The 15,670-nt window shown below is 36.9% G+C and overlaps 2 protein-coding genes and 1 long non-coding RNA gene across 5 annotated transcripts; 1 reads left to right on the top strand and 2 right to left on the bottom strand.

Moving 5' to 3' along the window:
- Window positions 1–873: 873 nt before the first annotated feature.
- Window positions 874–4,628, bottom strand: LOC148869363 (putative polygalacturonase At1g80170). The gene is made up of 9 exons (XM_088974109.1): window positions 4,289–4,628; window positions 3,509–3,640; window positions 3,105–3,275; window positions 2,998–3,018; window positions 2,640–2,847; window positions 2,012–2,093; window positions 1,825–1,933; window positions 1,612–1,728; window positions 874–1,351 (listed from the first exon to the last, which is right to left on the bottom strand). Exons 1-9 carry the CDS (start codon window positions 4,499–4,501, stop codon window positions 1,064–1,066), a joined length of 1,341 nt encoding a protein of 446 aa, XP_088830235.1. The 5' UTR covers window positions 4,502–4,628; the 3' UTR covers window positions 874–1,063.
- Window positions 4,629–5,048: 420 nt separating this feature from the next.
- On the top strand, window positions 5,049–9,498 carry LOC148869362 (uncharacterized). 3 transcript variants are annotated; one of them, XM_088974111.1, is made up of 4 exons: window positions 5,049–5,817; window positions 5,974–6,189; window positions 6,354–6,558; window positions 7,169–7,898. In XM_088974111.1, exons 1-3 carry the CDS (start codon window positions 5,451–5,453, stop codon window positions 6,521–6,523), a joined length of 753 nt encoding a protein of 250 aa, XP_088830237.1. In that variant the 5' UTR covers window positions 5,049–5,450; the 3' UTR covers window positions 6,524–6,558; window positions 7,169–7,898. The 3 variants fall into 3 exon arrangements, with proteins under 3 accessions (XP_088830237.1, XP_088830238.1, XP_088830236.1); XM_088974112.1 differs by lacking the exon at window positions 7,169–7,898 and adding an exon at window positions 9,241–9,498 and having other exon boundaries at window positions 5,051–5,817; XM_088974110.1 differs by having other exon boundaries at window positions 5,051–5,817; window positions 6,354–7,898.
- Window positions 6,294–10,689, bottom strand: LOC148869361 (uncharacterized). The gene is made up of 3 exons (XR_016108351.1): window positions 10,576–10,689; window positions 10,434–10,506; window positions 6,294–6,430 (listed from the first exon to the last, which is right to left on the bottom strand). It is a non-coding gene; the product is annotated as an uncharacterized LOC148869361 (long non-coding RNA).
- Window positions 10,690–15,670: the final 4,981 nt, after the last annotated feature.

Below are 15,670 nucleotides of genomic sequence, written 5' to 3'. Positions count from 1 at the left end.
TCTGAGGTCCCTGAGTAGGGTTTTTTTTTTTTTTTTTTCTAATCGAAGAATAGGTTTTTATTCTCTAACATTACACGGTGCCCCCAAGCTTGGTGTTCATTAGCAGACTACCAAAGGCTCATAATTCCTGCAAATAGAATTTCCGTTGGTTGATTTAGACTAAGGTTGTGTTTGGTACTGTTGTTTTTACTTAGGTTGATCAATATATATTGGCACACAACTGTTACTGTCAAGGCTGTTTATAGTTGAAAAATGCACAATTTAAACATGTATTCTAGCATTCGATGTAGAAACATACAAGTAAAAACAACAGTACCAAACACAATAATATCATAATATCAAAGCATTTGATGTAGAAACATCAATAATATCAAACACAACCTAAATAGTTGCTTAAATGCTGTTGAAAGGTAATCACGGTTTGCTGTAATGCAAACTTTTGGCATTTTGGTTATCACCTTCAGAGTGGTCAGAAACGCTGTGTTTTGCGTGGTCATGTACACATGGACGTGTTACCAATAACCAATTGTGATTCAAGAGACATCCTCACAACTTTTCTTGTCAATGGAGGATTTTAGTAATTGCAGAATTTCTTAATGAGCCATGTAAGACTATAAATTACAAAACTCATTAATGGCCAAATCTCTGTGACTTTATCAATCCTTGACAAGTAGTACTTAGTAGCTCGATGCATGTTCGTTCTTAATTGGTATCACACAAAGATGACAGTATCTCTTGCTTTAATTGTAAAAGGATCAATTCTAATATTGAAATCTTGAATACATTACCGTAAAAATAAAACGGCGAAAGATCTCTAAGTATCGAACCAAAACCTTGACAGTGCAGTACTTAATTTTAACCCGACTGGGTGAATTTTAAAAAACGTACACGCTCATTTCATTAGCTTATCAAAAGCAAATAAATAACAAATTACAAGAAAACATATAGACCAGTAAGCTACCATTATTATTTTGACATTCACCAGCAACCACTTGTCACAGATTATTTTGTTCGCTGTGTTGATGGAAGTAAGAAACTTGTACAAATAACATTGATCAATGGTCTATCTTAAAATTTGATTACTGGTGGTGGTTGAATGAACCTTCAGCTCAATGGAGTTGACATTAGATAAGAAACAATCAGGGGGATATACTGTACCATGACTGGTGCCCCGAGATTCCCAACAAAAGGTTCTTGTAGGCTCCCCTAAGTGTGAAACGAGTTGTACATCTTCTAAATATATTCCTTTACATGGGAAGTTGTCACTGCAAGCAAATCTTACTGCTTCCTCTGTTGCAGAGGTTCCTTTAACTCCCACATAAGACACATTAAATACCTGAACTGCCATACTCTGCATTTTGGATGATGAAATTAGTTTACTAGACTTCATTTTTTAAGACAACTTTTTTCATAATTTCTTATTGGAATGAATTCTTAGTTTGATAAACAGCAACTGCGAATCTAAAACTGATAAAAAAGAGTTCATTTCAGTCTGACAGCATTTCAGGAATATGTTTCAGAGCATTGGACACAAAAATGAAAAAATGTTGGTGAGAACATCACATGAATGTCTTAGTTTTTCTATGGAAACTAATAGTTATCGGATGTTACCTGATTTGAACATGGTAGAAATGAATCACAATAATACTGATCTATAATAATTGGGTTTGAAACATTTTCCATCACAACATTCTGGAAAAGGATCTGTCGGGCAAAACCATGACCTCCCTGATAGACATGGAGAAAACATGGAAGAAGTATTAGCAATGCCTCATTTTTATTTTTACAAAATTAATTGGTGTAAAAGTTAGTCTTGAAGATTACCTGCCATGTTTTGATCCTCAACCCATTTGCGGTATTTGACAGAAAGGCTCCATCAATCAACACATTGCTCACAATAGCTGATGAATTTGATTTTCCCAAGCTTCCTATACTATTGGATATAGAATAGAATTAGTCTGTGTTAGAGATACCATGAGATTAGCAGTAATTGAAGTTGAAAATATGTTACCTTATACCATGGCCAGGTCCACAGGAAATATTTCTGACTTGAATCATGGAAGAGTTGCTGACAATGGAGACACAATCATCTCCTATAATAAGTCAAAGAGAACTCTGATTACAGCATGAGTGCTGAGACTGAGTGTATTCAAAAGACTGGTGCACATGATCTATAAATGGGTTAGATAGTTTAGAAGAAGTGAGAAGAAAAGAGATGCTATTTTTGGCACTTTGCTTGTAGAGGATAAGCCCTCCAAATCAATGGTGTGGCCAATCTGAGCCATTTACCAGGCAGGAGACCATGTTTTCAATAGTCAGCCCACATAGCCAGATCAGCCTGTATTCTACTTGCAATGGTATTTTTTCCAACTGATATTAGTCATTCAAATTTCTAACTTTTAATATTAAAATACCCAAAAAGAAAGGGCTATTCTTGACAAGTGGCAAATTTTCAGGACTGAAATTTCTCCCCTAATAAGAATGTGATGAAAGCCAAACTTAATCTATCTTGTTCTTTGTGTTAATTGTGTGTGTTCCATCACATAACCTCTAGCAACTAAATATGAACTGAAACCTTTAACCAGATCTAGCTGAAATTTGGGAAAAAAAAACTAACTCGTTAAGAGAGAACAATAAACCTGTTTTGATCATGCTATCTTCGATCTCAACACGAGTGGAAGCACTTATATGAATTCCATCAGTGTTAGGGCTTTCACCAGGCGAAATCAATTCAATATTGGATGCGATGACCCGATTACATTTAGTGAATGCCATGTGCATTTGTTGACTATTCACTATCCTGATGCTCTGGACTTTCAGATTTTTGCATCTGTGGAAAGTAACTGCCTGCAGTATAACTATATACATCTTAAATTCTAGATACAACCATTAGAGGAAACTATAAACTTTGTGCCACAAAGAGGAAACAGATAAAATGACCAAAACTACAAAACTAACAGTGCTGACAAAAAGAATGAATTAATGTAAAACACTAACCGTTGGAGCATGTCTACATGGCTGCAAAATAAATTGAACGCCAGTTCAGTCATCAAATAAGGAAAGAAAACAAATCAGATATGAAATCCAAAGAAAGAGAACATTACATTGGTTGTATTGATCTTGCAAGACCTGGCCCACCATTCCTCTCCCATCCCATTAATTGTCCCTCCTCCTTCTACAGTGAAACGGTTCAAGCCATGGAAGTAGAGCCATTTTCTTCGATTGAAACCATTCCAGGAAGCAGGATCTTTGGGAGCAGTTATATTACCAAGCACCTGCCAAAATGGAAACTCCAATATAAACAAGCGAATAGCAGGTAACTTGATTTGCAGATAAATTCACAACATGATTAAACTTCTAAAAGGGTGAAAATTCATTAATTAACCAAACAGTATGTATTAAAGGGGTATCATGGCGATTTGAAACTTATTCTCAATGTCACCGTGAAAATTCATTAATTAACCAAGCAGTATGTATTAAAGGGGTATCATGGCGATTTGAAACTTACTCTCAATGTCACCCTTGATCGACAAGGCCCACCCAAATCGATTGGCCCAACCAGATAATTTCTTCCAGCTGGGACTTCAATTCTTGGTCGTGATGATAAGGAACAAGCTACCTTCCAGGCATCCTTGAAAGCCTGAAAACATGAAATTCTTCAGATACCCCAAAAAAAGCATTGTATCCCAGTATGGGAACTGGAGTAATTGATAGGCAAAGAATCTATCCGGTTTCCCATGAAAGTCTTTGAATAAGATTTTCAAATGAGGATGACAGTGAGTAACAGAATGGAAATAAGATGTTTGCCTCCAAACCCAATATGAGAATTCAATAAACGACAACTGAGTAATAGAATGGAAATAAGATGTTTTCCTCCAAACCCAAGATGGAAATTCAATAAATAACAACTGAATAGTAGAATGGATTACTGACTGAATTAGCATCAACGTCTACTAGTGGATATGATGTTTCCTCATCTCAATCTGGCCAAAAGAGAAAATGAATATAAAACCTTTTGTTCATCTGCTGAAAATTTTTATGGGTAAGTAGGAGATTCCCCATAGATGGTTTCTTCATCCACCTTGCATTTTAAAATATATAACATCCTCATTTTCCCCAAATTTTCCATGTGGTCGTGAAGTTAAAACTAAGAAGGAAAGAACTTATTTAAAGAAAGAATAGAGATTAACAACTCTTCAGACAAAATTCTATAAGGAAACTTAAGCACTGAAACCACTCATTAAGAAAAACTAAAAAAAAAACAACACTGAAACCAAACCAGGCCTACCCTAGTATCGTCAACCAAACCATCCCCTTTAGCTCCATACTCCTTCACTAAAATAACCTTTTTGAAACTGACATGGTTTCTACTCCTCCGAAAACGAGGGTGATGAATAAGAGGCTCAAACCCTTTTGCATTTATCGGGTTAGAGCTCAGAAGTATACAAATTACAGTAACAAACGTTAATTTACAAGTACATTTATTTCTCCGTTCTCTCATCCTGCGCGGGCGCGCGCACAGTCCACACACACACGCACAGAGAGAGAGAGAGAGAGCAGAAGGAAGGCGGATTTATTGAGAGAGCTTTGGATCATTTTATAGGTCGAGTTTGAATAGCTCCATCTCCATGGTCAGAAAATGCCATTTTTCTATTTATACATTCCTTCATCGGGAGGGAAACAAACGTACCTTTTTACGGTTCTGAGCGGGAGCGGGGCCGTTTGACAGTAGCTGAATTGACTTAACTGAATGACTTATTGCTTCGTCTTTGATAAATAAAATTATATTAATCACAGTCAAATCAATAAATCATTCAATCACTTCAACCTTTATAAAACGGCTAGTTTTCTCAGAGCTTTAAATCCACAAATACGCCTTCATCCGCTCGCTAATCGTCGGCATGTCCACCTAGTATCCTATTCACTATTTACCCCTTTGTCAAATGCTATTTACGTCAACGTAATACTCTATAGATTAGCTGTACTGCAAGTACAGAGTCTTGGAGAAGGGTAAAAAAGTTATATAAATCCCTACACAGTGAAATAGTACGCTCCCTTTTTATTTCGATTCAAGTACTGTCTCGACCGCCGGAGCTGTGGACCGGAGCTCGATGTCATATTCTATGCTCTCTCTCTCTCTTGAGAGGCCAGATCTGCTCCTCACACAGGGCGCCTCTCTCTTGATAATCTGGTTTTTCAAAAATGGATTAAAAGATCGAAACTTGCATGTACGTTGATGAGTCTCCTCTCCATTTTGATCGTAAATGTATTCAGTATGTTCGAGTTTTGTAGTTACTTAACAAGCTCCGTTGCTTGTTAAGTAGGAGAATCAAGAAGTGCCATTAGGTTGATTACTGGAGAAAGCGAGAAATTCTGTAAGACGCTGTGAAGACTGCGTTTTGAGTGAACAACTGGTCCTTCAATTGAAAACTTATATTTAGACATTTTCAATGGCGGAGGAAAAACTGAGCAAAAAAAGCAGGACGCGACGGCAGCGAGTCATCACGGAAGAGCGGAGGGCGATGAAGCGCCTTTGGGAAAGAAAACGGCTATTGCGGATGACGGAGGAAGAGAAAGAACGGTTAAGAGAACGGCGTCGGAGTGCACAGAGGCTGCGGAGGAAGCGGATGTTGGAAGAACAGCGAGAGGAGAAACGGGAGGTTGGGAACGAGCACAGAATGCAAATGCCAGCTGAGGAGCATTGGCAGGATTCGATTCAGTGGCGTCTAGGAGAGTTAACTGAAGGAGGGAAAGATTCCAAGAGTGGTGGTAGTGCAGATGCTCGAGCCTATTCCACGGTCGGTGAACGTTCAGAAGGTTTGGCTCCAACTAAACTTTGTGTTTCCCCATAAACAGAAAGCCTTCATCCATTAAAACTAATACATTTATTCCAAGAGATACCTCTTGGCTTTTGATTTACATAGAAGATGCAGAGTAAAATATGAAGTGAAATCTGTCTGGCATTGCTTGTAGACCACTTGGGAAAGGATCAAAATCAAGGTACAAGTACAACCTTCTTGGAAGCCAATGTTGGAGCTCAAAATTCGTCTGCCCCAGTGCGAGGAAAAATGCGTTTGAATTGGATGAAATGTCAAGCTCGGCTAAGAAAGACCCAACTGCTACAAAGTGCAGATGAAATGGAAATGTTAAGTGGGGATCGAGTTGAAGGAGCAACCCCTTCCAATAAAGGTCATATTTAACTTCTTTTTCCACATTGCTCTTTTCCCAGATTTACGTGTTCTTTGCAAGTCCTTTCACTCCTTAAACTTATTAGGCTCAATATGGAAGCAGATGATCAAGTGTCCTTGACTATTAGGATATGGAATTCACAGTGGTCTTTATATTGTTTATAGTTCTTGATCATTTGCGGCGACAACAAGATGCAGAGAATGAAGGAGCTCACACTGAAGCTAGATGCAACATCTTATCCCTGAAAGGAAGAATTCGGTTGAGTTATGTAAGATCCCAAGCTCGGTCAAAGAATACTTTACCAAAGGAAAGTGCAGATGGAAGAAGCATCTAAATATCAGAGAGAGAGCAAGATGGATTAGATTGGAGGTGACCACATTGCTTTCTCTCCTTGTCATTGTTGTGTCTATTTTCCTATCCTGATATAATGACTGCAACTCAATGCTGTCACCGGGTAATAATAGCATTTCAGGGCTGTGAAGAATTTCAAATTTGTGAAGCAATGACTGGATTAGTATCATTTTGGAAAAATTATGACGATGCAAGTTTTAGCCTTTTCTTTGTAAAGGCTACTTATATGCTGATACTTGCTTAGAATACAAATTCAGTGATCACTATTTTTAAGGGGATGAACATTTCAAAATTCAGAAGGGCAGAATAGCAGAAAATTTTGTGAGTACTACAATGCTAGTATTTTTTAAGCCAATTATACTGGACATCTCACCATATAAAAGACATTACATGGCTATCTTATGAGAAGTACACCCAGACGTTATGAAGCTGTGGCAAAAGGGCATGTTGAATGCTTTGTGCATGAAGGAAAAGTTTGGATAACATCTCTATATGAGCACTTTTTATTTAGTTCTCATTTTAGTCTTGTGGTACGCCTTTATCTAGTTGGCAGTATCCCCAGAAGCTAGAATATGGAAAACTATTGCTCATCCCAAGGTTGCACCTTTTTTTTTTTTGCTATGGACAGCAACTTTGGGGAACTGCGTAACAGCAGACAACCTTGCTGGCAGATGTGTAATTTGTGAAGAGGCTTCAGAAGAACAAAATCATTTTTTCATACATTGCAAGTTGGCAAGAACCCTAATGGGGCTCTTTGACATCCAGTTCTGTTTCCCAGAGACTTTGGAGGCGATATTGTGGTGAAGGCAACTGAGGGGCTTATCCAAAAAAGGACACATTCTTTGGGGTCTAGTAACCTCTGGTGTGTTATGGACAATATAGGCAGAAAGTAACAGGAGGCTGTTTGGAAATAAACACAATACAAAAGATAACATTCTGAAAGTTTTATGGGGTAGATTGTATTCGTGAGTTGAAAGCTCACAAGTTTTTCAAGAACTTGTCTTATAGCTCCTTTTTTTTAGTACAGAACTCTTTTTGTTTCTATGCACGCAGAACAGATATTGTACAGAAAGACTGATGTTCCCTGCACAGTGCTCTATTCAGCAGGGCTTTGTTCTCTTTTTGATCTGTTAGGCTCAGTTTGAAAGGAGTACAAATCCAAATATGTAGAATACAAAACCTTGTATTTTGTATTATTTTCTATCTATTTGTACTCATTCTTATTTGTACTCCTTCCAAGTGGAGTCTTAATGAAATATTTAACCTTTTCCTCAAAGGAAAAAAGTTCTGTGTCTGGACTTTGGATCCAGTTAGAGAAATCTACTTGTCCAAATTAAATAAATAAATCAGTTATTGAAGTTGGTTTGCGTACTTTATGGATTATGACACACAATACACAGCTAAGCAGGCTATTTAGACATCTAGATTATCAAAAATGACCTAGACACAATCTAGAGAGTTCCACACAAGTATACAGAGATATCAAGGGTGAAAGGCCTAGATGAGAGAGTGTAGAAAGACCTAGATACAATCTAGATAAGGCAATGCTATGTTTTTTTCCTTGTTTTTTTTGACTGATGCTGTTTCAAGTTTGTTGTTTGTGTGCATCAATTAAGTGTACAAGTTAATGATGGTCTCTGTGAAGGGAAGGAAGTCCAAAAGAGCTATTCTAGCCATAATGGTGTTTGAAGCATCATCATCAATGAGGAAGAATGTGGGAGAGCCATATTGATGGCAATACCCATGTTACTGTAGAACCATATGGCTAACATTTTCTCTCAAAAAATGTTACATTCATAAGTGAATCTTTTTTCATGAATTTAGTCTCCTTTCTCATAATTATATTCATAAATGGATCTCCTTGTGATATGCATGGCTTTTTATCTCTACCATTTGTGGGATGTCTACTTATTCTTATAGGAACAATTTGGTAGTTATATTACCACTAATCAGAATCATCTGACTTGCTTGAGCTTAGAGTTTGGTATTAGATGGGACCAACTGACAATACTGGGGTAGGGAATGGGTATTATCAGGGCTGAAAGGAATCAGTGATCCTGTTGTAAATCATTACTATTTCATATGGTTTTGTTTTAATGTAATCAGACTCACATTTTTTCAATGCCATTAATTCTTTCTCCAGCTGAGTTGTTTATCTGTGATTTGTGGTTATACAGGAGAGACCTGTAACCTCAGTTATAAGAGATTCCTATTCAAATAGTTGGATTCAAACAGAAGATGCATATGAATTAAGATAGGGGAATCAATGGACATCTACCCTTTTTAATAGATGTCCATTTATTCTTCCATTTAAAATTCACATCAATGTGGAGTTGGAATATAGATCATATGAATTCATGCCTTAGATTTCATTGTATAAGAATTCATCCAACTTTTGGTAAGCCTGAGGGTGGGAGATGTTAGTTTTACTCTAAGTACTAACTCTAGAACTAAATAAATAAAGAGTGAATGCTATTTTATCATCTATACTTTGCATTTCTCTTCACATTCTGCAGCTTTTTTATAGTATTTGCTGTATTTTTCAATTTCTTTGCTTCATTTCTCAAAAAACCATTTTGGCCCTTTTCTGGAAATAACTTTGAACATTTGGTCCTTGTTATCATGTGACAACTGACAAGAACCCAAGACCCCAGATAGCTGGGACCAACATTGGGTAATGGCGTTTTTATGATGTGACAGGAAGAAGAAGCTACCTCCATCAGCACCTATTCATATTACATTCAACTATGGATATTGTTCAGGATCTTGCATGAACTACTAGTGCCATGCCTCCATTACCACCTATTGTTTTTTTCTTTTTAAGAACCTTCCATGAAGATTCAAATGAGCCAATAAGTTCCAATTAGCGCTCATCTTCTCATGATGTTCTCCTATTTTTTAATCAATGTTCTCATTATACGCTGATATGAGAATTCACATTGAGAAATAGTTTTTATTTTTATTTTTCTTCCGATGCCAAAATTCAATGATAGCCACATTTTTGTTCAGTTCCCCGAAAGCAGTGGACAGATTTAATATATGTTTGGTACCGTTGGTGTTTATTGGGGGGCGTTCATCTAATAAATATTTACCTAATAAACACTAACTTTAAACTTTTTTGTTTATTTGTTTGGTTGGGCATTTTTTGGTGTTTCAAGTATGGGCTGTTTGGTGGGGAATTTCAAGAAACAGCTATATGGGTGATTCAGTATGACACTATTACTTGATATTTAGGATCCATTGAGTCGATCTAATGGTCCAAATTACCCATGCTTGTATAAAATGGCCGATTTTGAGATCCAATGGTGGATCTTGAATGCAAACCACATCCAATGGTCAAAATGTATGATAATGCAAACCACACCCAACGGTCAAAATGTATGATATAGATACTCAAAGTGTGAAATTGATATATAATAACGATATCATATGCAAATTATCCATTTTTTCTCCTAACCTCATCTCACCCTTGGTCCCAACTACTTGAAATCCACCAACTGCCATCCCTTCAAACCATTTTCCTGATAGATCAACATAAACTTTGTCTAAACTTTGTCTTATATATATCAAGAACCAAACAATGGAGATATATAGGAATTTTCCTGGATAAATATTTTCCATTGTCGTTGAAATGCAGCCTAGCAGACCACCTTCATGCTAATTGTTACTGAACCCAAGGGAACATTTTTGAGTGGAGATTGGAGATTGTTAAATATGACTATTAATTATCTTTGATTGTAGTTCCAGTCAATTTAGAATTTAGATGGATAGCAACCCTAATAAGTAAAACCCAATTCTACTTGAGGCTTACCAGCGGAAAGAGGAAAACAAATATATATATATATATATATATATAGATATATCAAATGGAGAAAACATTAGTAGAGAGATACCTGGTCAGGAATGAAGAACCGAGCAGCTGGATTGGCTTACTAGTATCAAACGGTAATCGATCTAGGGTTGAACCTACAAAACAATGGAGTTATTGGCACTTCCCCCAAAAAAATAAGGAACGGGTGGACTTATCAAACGAACTAGCTTATCAGCGTCAAACGACACGACGACAACTGGTGTTTGATCAACCGGGACGCCTCCTAGACAACGGCTCCTCCTATTGTTGTGTGCAGATGGTTGCCTCGGTGCTACAAGTCTTTTGTTTTGTTCGGGTTTAGCTTTTTTGTTGCATTTTGGGTGGCCGACGATACACCGGATCATGCCAACCTACGGCCAACTCAGTTGACACATCGGCGCCAGGTAAGATTGGCGTTTCATGAAATGCCACCATTAGGGGAAGTGAGAATTTGAAGCTTTCCCAAATAACTATATGCACAGAAATCGAAGCCCTTTTTTTATAGGAAAAAGAGGAGTTACACAAGACAGGACGGAGGATAACTCTTCCCCAAAAATCAAAAAAAAACAAATTACACTAAAATCAAACAAAATACAATCGCATTAACTGGGCCCCTAAACGGAGCATTCTTGGCGAGCCAGTCCGCAACTTGATTTGATTCTCGATACACGTGTATGAAATTGATGCTTGCATTGATCTGCAACACAACCTTGAAGCTCTCATTGGTGATGCTTTCCAGCTTCCATGGAGGTTGCACTTTCCTTCTAAGGCAGTTGATCAGAGCTTCGAATCACCTTCAATTAAGATAGGGGAATCACTAAAGTTAGATGCCATGTTAACAACTTCCCATACTGCCCAAGTTTCAGCTAAATTGATAGTCGAGTAACCGATGCAGTATGCCTTAAGATCGAGAATAGCACTAAGATGGTTCTTAGCAATGTACAGAATAGAACACCAACAATTTTGTCTACGAGAAGCATCAAAGTTAATTTTATGAAACTGGCGTTAGGGTAAGTCCAAACAATCGATTTCCAAACTTTTAAATTCTCCTTGACTTCAGTTATTGTATTATTCTTGAACTCATTCCAATAGTCAAATGCTCTGTCAATGATAATTTGAGGAGGAGATGACTTATTACTGAAGCACTTCTAATTGCTATTTTTCCAGATAAACCAAAATATAAATGATATCTTCTCTCTAAACAACTTGTCATTAATGGAACCTTGATCTTTAGAAATTTTATCCCACCAGACATTACCCGACTCATCATTACCATTAGGAATTGGGAGCACTGCATTGACAAGCATCCAAATCTGTTCAGTAAGATTACATTTAATGAAAAAATGGTCAATATTCTCCTCCTTACCACAAAGATCAATATCCGGATTAATATTAAGGCCTCATACAATAAGATTATTCTTCCATTCTCCATCGGTATTGCCTATTCCACCATTAATACTACATTCTTCATTATAGGTTGTCCTAACAGAGAATTTGCCATCAGGAGAAAACTTCCAAATTATCTTGTCCTCCAAATTATTAGATGGGATTAAGATGGGTCTAATGCAGCGCCACACAAAATCAAACACCAAAGGTCTAATAAGATATTCCTTCCAAACCTTTCTATCCTGATCAATCACATTACTAATCGGTATCTCCAGATTTGGGATACTACTTGGGTTGACTTCATCTACACTAGGGGTATTTCCAGCCCACATGTCCTTTTAGAAATTGACCGAATTTCCATTACCAATTTGCCACCTCATTCCTCTTTTTATCATATCCCTTGGAGTAAGAATTCCTCTCCAAGTCCAAGAGATACCCTTTTTTTACTCAACTTCCCAAAAAATTGCAAGTAGACAAGTATTTGCACCTCATTATTCTTACCCAAAGATTGTCAATGTTGTAATAATTTTCCATCGCAATTTGGCTAGCAAGGCCTTACTAATCCATCGAAGGTTTTTTAAACCCAAACCCCCATCATCTTTGGAAGTACACACTTTCTTCCAATTAATAAGATGGATAGGATTTTGAGATCTTGAGTTTGACCAAATAAACTCTCTTTGAGCTTTCTCAAGATCATTGATAACATTAATGGGGATTTTAAAAGATTGCTTCACAAATAAAGGGATCATGTAAACTAAAGTGTTAATTAGGGTCAACTTACCAACAAGTGAAAGAGTGTTGTTTTTCCATCCCACAAGTTTCCTAGTCATTTTCTCACAAAGAATTTAAAGTCCTCCTTACACACCCTACTTGAAACAATGGGAGCACCCAGATGCTTTTTGTTTTTAGTCTCAAGGGGATTTTTGAGAATTCTTGACATAATCTTTTGGTGCCTATTAAGAATATTTTGGAGAATGTAATAACTGATTTTGAGAAATTTGGGAATTGACCCGAAGCAATAGCAAACTTGTCAGTGATTTCTTTAATTTTGAGCGGTGCATCAATTGAGGCTTTGGCAAAGATAATGCATTCGTCATCAAATTGGAGGATAGGGATGGTCAGACCACCCCGAGAAGCCTTACAACCAATCAGCTTTTTCCTGTCGAGGCCCTTTTCAACAAACTCAAGGCATTTAAGTTTTCTGGTGTGTGTGTGTGATGCCTGTGTGTGTGTGTGATAAAAACCTGAACAAAACAGTGGTTCAAGTACAAATAAACATTTATGCCTAACTGGCACAGACGTGGCACCGTTTTTTGAGGAAACGCCCATGGTACCAAATATGCCCTTAATGATTTGGTGATATTGATGTATGTTTAGGGGTGATCATGGGCCAAGCTTGAAATACAAGCCAGAGCCCATGTACCCAGGCTGGGTAGAGCCTGGTTTCAGGCTTATGACCCTCTATACATTACATTTAGATTTGGATTTTTTACTGTACTTTTAAATGGCTTAACTCAGTGAATAAATTTAAAGATTTAAAATTATTTTAATATTTAAACCTAATCACTAAGACATTTTAGAAGCACAACTAAATGGTAGAAAAAAATATCAAAATCTAAATGTATTTTCATTCTTTTTCCCTTCTAGAGAAATATAATACAAATCTAAATCTAAATTTAATGAGGTCTGGGCTGAATTAGGCCTGTAAGTGCTAAGCCTGGCCCAGCCCATGATCACCCTTACCATTTCCCTAGGGTATTAGTGTATAACTGTGTATTAGACCAGTCACAAGACTCACAACGATATCAGTAGTCTTATGCACATCGATACAGATGCAAACACATTGATGATGCCTGATACACATTGATAGTCTATAGTATACAATAATGCATGAAGTATAAATGGTGATAGAAATACGTGGAAATCACCTTTTCTTTATTTTGGAAAATTGCGGGAAGCTTCCTAAGGCCTGGACAACTCTGGATTACTATTTTTTTCTCAAAAATAAAATGATAAGTCCAGATGCTCTTAAATCAATATTTTGGATATCTATTCAGGTTTTTAGGAATTTCACAAATCATGCTGATTGTGTTTCTTATCTCAGTTGGAATGATTTAGGGTGGTTTTTCAAATTTGATACGTCATTTTTTTTTTTTTTTGAGGTAAACAGGCCTGTCAACATAGTGTTGAAGGCCAAATTCGTTCAATGAAATTGCTCAAAATTACAATCTTTATCTAGAACATTAGAAAGAAACTCTAGTGGAAGAGACCAAGTAAAAGGATGAGAGAGTGACAGATAAAACAATTGCTTAATTGCCCCAAAATAGATGCTTGAAAATAAATGGTGAGTTTCATATATTATAAAAAGCAAATGGTTTGAAATAATAAAGGCCCCTGGTGCATTTTTTCATGCGATCGGCTACTTACAAGCCTGACAAACCACGATTCAGTCTTTTCTCATTTGATTTGCAGTAGATCTAGCCCAAGGGGTGGCGGAGGGGAGTCATGCCCCCCCCCCCCCTATGACTTCAAAACTCCCACAAAGCCCATTTAAATTTCACTTATATTTTGACCCCCTTACGCATCCATGTTTTCTAGGTTTTGGCCCCCTTCAAGAAAAAAATTCTAGCTCCGCCCCTTGATCTAGATGCCAAAAGTCAATGCATCGAAAAGACATGAGAAGCTCAAAATGGGCGATTTTCAAGAAACTCCTAATGGAGCTTTTGTGTTTTTTTTTTCTATTTATCTTTGCACAAAAAGACATGCCTTAACCAAACAGCATTCAGGCTACTCAGATCTTAATGCAAAAGCTCAATGCATCTTTTAACTGTCAAAACTACTAGAAGATCTTCATAAAAAGACTTATAGTTGAGATTAGGAAAGAGAAATGAAAAGTTATTCACATGTGAACACAATAGCATGTCAAGCGGATTATCTATTGGTTTCTGGGTTGTAGAAACGCATTAACTTCCGTTCCACTGGATTTCCCATGTCTATGTTGATGTCTTAAAATTGCCTTTGTGAAACTGTTTTCGATGCCAATACATTCAAATTGGTCAAGGATGGAAATATATTTATATACTAGAAGAGACCATGTGATGCATTAGGGGAGTGATTACTTGCTACTAAAATATAGAAAATAAAAGAAAAAAATTAGGACTCATTTGGTTTGTAGTTGAAATTGGAATGATCTATTCACCCACCAATTTGTTTCAGACGGGAATCAAAATTAGAATCCAAATCAGTTGGAATACACTCTCATTCCCAATGGAGGGGAAGGGAATGGCCATTACCTCAAATGGGAGAATGAATCGGAATAAGATTTTGATTCTGTCAAACCAAATAATTGTATTTCGATTCCAATTCTAGACCTCTATTCCCACAAACCAAATAGACCCTATGTTCAGTTTTTTATAATGTTTTAAAAACTGGACTGGACACGGAATTGTTCTGGCCACCAGTTCCCAAGTCAAACGGTTCAATTGTCCGGTTCAAACAGACAACCCATTCTGATTTAAAAAATAAAAATAATAATTAAAATAAAAAGGCCAAAAATCATTGTCTGGATTGGTGGTTCGACCACTCGGGTCAGCAGGTTGCTGACCAAGTTAATGGTTTTTCTTCCAGGAACAGTTTTAGGGTGAAACAGAACTGGTTGCCTAGATGGTTCCCAAGTCAACCGATCTGATTTTCAAAACCATGATTTTTTTATTAAAAAGGAAGCTGATTGCCAATGAATATTCGATTTTTATTTTTTAAGGAGATAGGGAGCAATGCAACATGAGGAGAATTAGGAGCTATTTGGATAAGCTTTAACTTTTGAACTTTTCATAGCCAACTTTGGCTACAAAACCCACTTGGTAAACATAGTTTCCAAAACATGTTTTTCCAAGT

The sequence above is a fragment of the Nelumbo lutea genome, chromosome 2 (assembly GCF_056320005.1).
Source record: "Nelumbo lutea isolate HS-2025 chromosome 2, American lotus-T2T, whole genome shotgun sequence".
Taxonomy (NCBI): Eukaryota; Viridiplantae; Streptophyta; class Magnoliopsida; order Proteales; family Nelumbonaceae; genus Nelumbo; species Nelumbo lutea.
Note: the sequence above shows the minus strand (reverse complement) of the source record. Positions and strands in the feature narration are given on the sequence as shown.